The 7,500-nt window shown below is 44.0% G+C and overlaps 1 protein-coding gene across 1 annotated transcript; it reads left to right on the top strand.

Moving 5' to 3' along the window:
• Nucleotides 1-2,395: 2,395 nt before the first annotated feature.
• LOC135112948 (forkhead box protein D1-like) lies at nucleotides 2,396-4,499 on the top strand. The gene has a single exon (XM_064027902.1). The coding sequence runs from the start codon at nucleotides 3,294-3,296 to the stop codon at nucleotides 4,371-4,373; it is 1,080 nt and encodes a 359-aa protein (XP_063883972.1). The 5' UTR covers nucleotides 2,396-3,293; the 3' UTR covers nucleotides 4,374-4,499.
• The last annotated feature ends 3,001 nt before the right edge of the window (nucleotides 4,500-7,500 follow it).

The raw sequence follows: 7,500 nt of genomic DNA, 5'->3' as shown, positions 1-7,500 counted from the left end.
CTTACAAGGAAGGGGGTAGGAGAGAGGGACAGTTCAAAAGGAAGGGGGGACGAGAAAGACACCAATGCAAGGAGAGAAGGAGAGGAAGAGAAGATAAATTTTAGAAAGATGGGTGACTTTGCAAATATGTAATTTACAACAGGAACGGAGTTTGAAATGTTGTTTATCTTATAGGCCTTCAAGTACGGAAGATATTTCATGCTAAAAGTTCTTGAGATCAAGTACAATTTTTTTCCGACAAAAAAAAAAATGTCATCGGATTTGTCAAATCATGCATACATATACATACTTTTTTTTTTCTGTCCGTGCACGATTACTTGTAGTTACTACTGTTAAAAGACAGGAGATTTTTTCCCTCAGTCATTATGTCCATAATCCTTTGTTCTTTTATTCGTAACATATTTTCATTTCCTATTGCTTGTTTTTCCTGTACGTTTTGAACAGAAAAATAGAAAAAGTAACGTTTTATTCATGGAACATTTTTTGACTGGGATGAATTTGTGCCCGTTCATACCATCTGCTAATATAGTGACAGTGTGTGTGTGTGTGTGTGTGTGTGTGTGTGTGTGTGTGTGTACACTCGGAGGGCGCGCCGACCTGTGATCACACGTGTATATTATTTGGTTTACACATGAACGTCTTTTTTGCCGTCAACACTCGTACACGTGTCGGGGCGTGTTTGTTGACGCGAATGTGTCCGGCCTGTGGCGGCGGCTCTCTGGTTACTGCCGCTGAGAGAGAGAGAGAGAGAGAGAGAGAGAGAGAGAGAGAGAGAGAGAGAGAGAGAGAGAGTAAACGTCAGGAAAAGAATAATTAATATATCTATGGATAATCTCTCTCTCTCTCTCTCTCTCTCTCTCTCTCTCTCTCTCTCTCTCTCTCTCTCTCTCTCTCTCTCTCTCTCTCTCTCTCTCTCTCTCTCTCTCTCTCTCTCTCTCTCTCTCTCTCTCTCTCTCTCTCTCTCTCTCTCTCTCTCTCTCTCTCTCTCTCTCTCTCTCTCTCTCTCTCTCTCTCTCTCTCAGTATTTTACTCCCTCCGTCCCTGGTTATATTTTCCCAACTACAACACACACACACACACACACACACACACACACACACACACACACACACACACACACACACACACACACACACACACACACACACACACACCTCACCCTATCCCCTCACTGGTCGTGGTTAAAACACTGCCGCCGGAATACACTCGTTACAAATACCTCACATAAATAGCTGTGTACCAGGTGTGGGGTGGCCTGCCTCCCCTCCCCCCCGGGCTGTGAGAGATAGTATTTTTTAATACAACAAATCATGGCCTATACCGTCTCTCTCTCTCTCTCTCTCTCTCTCTCTCTCTCTCTCTCTCTCTCTCTCTCTCTCTCTCTCTCTCTCTCTCTCTCTCTCTCTCTCTGTACAACGGGGAATGAAAAGAGAAATAAATACATGAGTTAATTAACTAATTAATTTCTAAATAGGTAAATTAATTAATCAATATATTATGATGGCTTTAAAAATGAAAGGATGTAGTGTGTGTGTGTGTGTGTGTGTGTGTGTGTGTGTGTGTGTGTGTGTGTGTGTGTGTGAACAAAAGGACTGGCATTATACGCAGGTAGTTAGCAATTTATCGACCCGCTCTCTCTCTCTCTCTCTCACACACACTCACACACACACACACACACACACACATGAAGAGAAAAACGTAAACAGTGTTTGATACGTCAAGATGCAAGTATATGTATATTACTATGCGTATTATGTCTATGTAAATATATATATATATATATATATATATATATATATATATATATATATATATATATATATATATATATATATATATATATATATATATATATTTTCATATTTTCATAAATGCCTAGCAGTACAATTTCTTATATGCATGTACTTATTCATACATAATCATAACTGAACTTGTATAGATATCCAAATACAAACAGGCACATTTATGATTAGACAACTATACAAGTATACATTCATAGGCACAGTACACGCAAACATGCATACATACTGCACATACATACATACATACATACATACATACATACATACATACATATATGCATTTGTTCATACATAAAAGCATGCATACATACATAAGTACATACATACATACATACATACATACATACATACATATGATACGTATATACAAAAAACAAGCATACAAACATTTATACATACATACATGCGCATACATATATACATACATGCAAAGTCATATAATCACATGACCTATAGATGAACAGACTGACGTTCCCAGACAAGCAGACAGACAGACCGATAGACAGACAAGCAAGCAGACAAACATACAACAGAGACAAGCAGAGAGACAGACAGATAAAGCAAGACAGCAAACTAGCAGTGGCATCTCCACACACACACACACACACACACACACACACACACACACACACACACACACACAAAGATCAACACAGCTGGATACATACATAGACAAAGCCGTTCACACTGACAAACACAGACAGACGACAGAAGCCTTGCACCACAAACACTCGCACCAATATCGTCGTCGCCTCGTCGTCACCGTGGAAGGCGCTGAGGACGACGCGCTCCTCCTCGTCCGTGTTCATTATAGCTGTTCACTTATCTTGTTCATTTGTGGCGTTCATTGTGCGGCGGCGGCGGCGGCAGCGGCTTCGCTTGGTGTGGGTTGAGCCTTTGTGTTAAAATGGCTGAGGGGATGCGGCTTTGTGGCTGGCGGGGCGGGGGAGGGGAAGGCAGGGAGGAGGAAGGGGGACGGATAATGGTTTTATTCATCCCCTCAAAGTGATTCGCTCCATTTCGCCACCAAATAATTCATGGATAAATGGAGGCGCTCTGTCTGCAAACAACAGATGGGGCCAAATCTAATCATCTCCGCCACTCCATCCGCAGCCCCGCCCACAAACACACTTGGAGGCGGGCAGCGGAGACAAAGCGCCTAACTGACTGGTCAGGTAGACGTGGGCGTGTCGAAGGTTTGCAGCCGTCGCTGTGATTGGTGGCTGCGGTCACTGGGTTGGCTCTCGCATGTCGTTCCGCCTCCTGATTCGTACATGGGGTGGCGCTCGGGAGGTAGGGTGGTAACGGGCCTTGTAAAAATGGTCTCGTCCTAACATTTGTCATCATTATTTATCAGGCAGCTCCTGGGGAGAGAGCACTCTGGGTCCCGGCCCGCCCACGACTCACAGATTTGTGTCACTCGGGACAGTTGGTTGCCTGAGGTTGTCCGGGGAGGTGTTGGCGTAGTGTGGTGTGTGCGGAGCCTAAACCATGCCCGTGTGTGAAGCGGACATGACGGAGGCTGAATGTTTATCTCCGGGGCTGGTGGAAGACGCTGCCCCTACTGCGCCTTGCAGCGAGGATGAGATTGATCCCGGCGAGGAGGAGGAGGACTCTCAGGCCCGCCAGGACGCCACAGGAAGTCCAAGTGACGCCGACGATAAATCCAAAAAGGACGGCGGGTTAGTGAAGCCTCCGTACTCGTACATCGCGCTCATCACGATGTCCATCCTGCAGGCGCCCAAGAAGCGCGTCACGCTGAGCGAGATCTGTGAGTTCATCATCAACAGGTTCCCTTATTACAAGGCCAAGTTCCCCGCCTGGCAAAACTCCATCCGTCACAACCTGTCGCTCAACGACTGCTTCGTGAAGGTGCCGCGCGAGCCCGGCAACCCCGGCAAGGGCAACTACTGGACCCTGGACCCCGGGGCCATCGACATGTTCGACAACGGATCCTTCCTCCGCCGCCGCAAGCGGTACAAGCGGCAGCATCCCGACTTTCTGAACGACCCTCACGTATTCTCCTTGCTGGCCACAGGTATGGTAGACCCCTATCACCTGCAACAGCAGCAGCAGCAGGCGGCGGCGCTGGTGGGGCCGCACCCGACCCTCGTGCACCGTCCCACACCTTACGCCCACCATCCCTATCTTCACGCCGCCAGCCTGCACCACCCACACGCACATCTCCACCACCCAGTCTTTGCTCCTCACTCGGAATTTTTAAGAAGTATACGAGGCGTGTTACCACCCACGTCCCTTGCCGGTGGCGGGCCCGCACCATCTTCCGCCACCGTCTTCACGCCTACGCCCGTCAAACCGATGATGGGGTCACCGCCCTCGCCGCCGCTCACCCGCCCATCTACCCGCCCTGCCTTTACCATCGACGCCATAATGGGGAAGGACAAGTCACCGCCGCCGCCGCCTACGTGCCGCCCAAATCCCCTGCCTGCCCTGCCCTTGCCTACGCTTAATCCGGAGCCCTTCACTCGCCTGCTGGGGCAACCCTTCGTGCCGCGGCCGCTCCCGGGGACGCTGCCACACACCTTCGCGTCGTCGTCCTTGTCCCGGTGAGGCCGTCCTTCGGCGTCATCTGGAAGATGGCGCTGTGGACCGGGCCTTCCGCCCCCCATCACATTCCGCCCTCTTTGTATATACTTTTGTACATTGTTGTGTATATCATTAAAGTTGTTTTTGATACAGCGCCTGTCACTCATCAACCCACACCCTGGAGCATGGAGGCAGCACGCCGGTAATGTGACAGTAACAGTAACAAGAATGATAGTGGATTAATAATAATAACAATAAAGATTAGAATTATAATACCAAAAATAATGATAATGATGATGGTGGTGAGAATAATAATAATAATAATAATAATAATAATGATAACAGTAACAATAACAATAATAACGATATCAGTGACAATAATGATAATATTAATAATAATAATGATAATAATAATAGTAATGATAATTATAATAATAGTTACAACAACTTCCATTACTGATACCACTATTGTTGCCCCGGATTTGATAATTTAGTAAATGACTATAGAAAGAAATAATTATCATAAGGAGATACAAATATACATAACTACAACAGCCATAGTAACAGTAACAAGCGCAGTCTACAAAGGTTGAATATGAGGCTGACAGAACCCTGCACTGCTCCGCCAGAGAGTACTCAGGGGCCAGGCGGGGAAGGGGCAGTGACCGGGGAACAGTGGAGGATCTGGAGACAGCATCGTCACTGCACACACACAGACAGACACACACACGTTAAGCCAAACGTATTCACAGATTCAGAAACTTGGTTTTTATTCAAAATCAAACCATTTGTTTAATTTAATGCATGATATTCTACCTTGGAGCATCGGTGGTAGCATGACCAGCCCTCAGCCGTTGTGATCTCGGTGACCTGAGTTAGAGTTTTGCCGGAAGCTGTCCATTTTTCAAGCTATCAGCACGTGACCGTAGAATACTCACATGGTTCTTATCAAACCTCTCAGACGCCGACTTCATCGAGGAGCTCTGCAACAGTTGTCAACAGTTGTCAATTTAAAAGTCCTGTCTGTGCCGCCATAGATGAGCATGACCACTGCAAACCTGTTACTCAAGAAAAAAATTTCTACGTGCTCCATAACGAGTGTGCGACGGCTTAACTAAGCCTCCACACACACAAGGCACCGAACATCTAAGTCTTTTAAAATCAGAAGAATTGCTTACCAGCACTGTAAGCCAAAAGCTTTAAATAAAAAAGAATGAAAGTAAGAAATTGCTCTAGAAGCGGAATAAGATGCCCGCAAAAGGCTTTCGCCGTGACTAAAGTCTCTGTAATAACACAGAAACGGGAGTCTGTCACCTTGCCGACCAGGCCAAGACATCACCAAGGCCCGAAGGGATTCTGAGCCTCGACTGTCCCGTCACTGTAGATGTACCTACAGTAGTGCTGACACTGATGGTGTTGTTTTATGGCGGTGCTTCTGTCTGTAATACCACCACTATAGCAACAACAACAACAACAACAACAACAACTACTACTACTACTACTACTACTACTAATAATAATAATAATAATAATAATAATAATACTTCTACTAATGCTAATACTACTTCTAATTCTATTACTACTACTACTACTACTAATAATAATAATATTAATAATAATAATAATAATAATAATAATAATAATAATAATAACGATAATATTATTATTATTGTTATTATTATTATTATTATTATTATTATTGATAACAATGATACCAAAAACATTACTACCTCCACCATATCTCTTACTACCATTGATGCGGGTACTGCTGCCGTCTTTACTACTACTACTAGCAGTACTACTACTACTACTACTACTACTAGTAGTACTACTACTACACTACTACTAGTACTACTACTGCTACTACTGCTACTACTACTACTACTACTACTACTACTACTACTACTACTACTACTACCATCGCCGTCGTCGCCACCGCCGCCAAAGCCGTCACAGCAAATAAAACCATTCTGCTGCTATTAATAACTTAGTACAAATACAGAAAAAAACATACCTAAGTGCACTCGTACACACAACGTTTATGATAATGCTCGAGATCTGATACCGTCAATCCTTCCTTTACTGCCAATAATGCATACTAATCTTAATATCTATCTACATACCACGCTCACATCCCGTAAAGAATAACGGAGACATGGGATCCGCATAACGTCTTTTCTCATACTAAGGAGACGGCTCCCAGTCACACCACTCCATCCCTTTCAGTGGCTCTTTTCAACTCCCAGGGAATATTGTGGCAGTATTCATCGTCTTCTCTACTACATAGGTAATAATCCTAATACTTCACAATATTAGCATCTAGTAATATCAAGGCTTAGCGATAACATAATATTTCTACCACCTCAAGTTGACGCGCTGGCAGGATCAACATAACGTAACACTGATAACAGCAAATAAGTGCTGAGATTCTTCATCCAGCATTATAAATCTTGAGGTTTGTTAAAGTTTAGCGTGATCTGTGGCTTCTTTCACCGTGCAGCGATATATTTCCACTTATCGTCTGTGTCTGGTCGAGCTGCAGTGACACACTTATGGTGGCTGCGCGTGTTCATTTTGAGCAGAGGAAAAATGAAAAGGTCTCTTTGTTCTGAAAATCACGGTTTCTAATTTAGGTTTTATTTTCTTGCATCTGGATCAAACACACACACACACACACACACACACACACACACACACACACACACACACACACACACACACACACACTGCTATAGCTCATGCACAATTTATGTCAATATTGATAGTAAAACGGTAATGATGATAATATATAGTAATGATAATACCGCCAGCACTACTACTACTACCATTAATAACATGAATATGAATATGAAGAGCAACGACAACAACAACAATAACAACAACAACAGTAAAAGCCATCAATAATAGATACTAAACAGCAGCATATTCCTTTGTCATCAAAACCACAATAATTAAATCCACATATATTACATCACGAGCAATACCAGGAGCAGGTAGCAATGTAGTAGTAGTAGTAGTAGTAGTAGTAGTAGTAGTAGTAGTAGTAGTAGTAGTAGGAGTAGAAGTAGTAGTAGTAATAGTAGTAGTAATAGTAGTAGTAGTAGTAGTAGTAGTAGTAGTAGGATTTCTTCGGGCCACTCCTCCATAGCAG

The sequence above is a fragment of the Scylla paramamosain genome, chromosome 24 (assembly GCF_035594125.1).
Source record: "Scylla paramamosain isolate STU-SP2022 chromosome 24, ASM3559412v1, whole genome shotgun sequence".
Taxonomy (NCBI): domain Eukaryota; kingdom Metazoa; phylum Arthropoda; class Malacostraca; order Decapoda; family Portunidae; genus Scylla; species Scylla paramamosain.
This window is presented reverse-complemented; position numbering and strand designations above follow the sequence as displayed.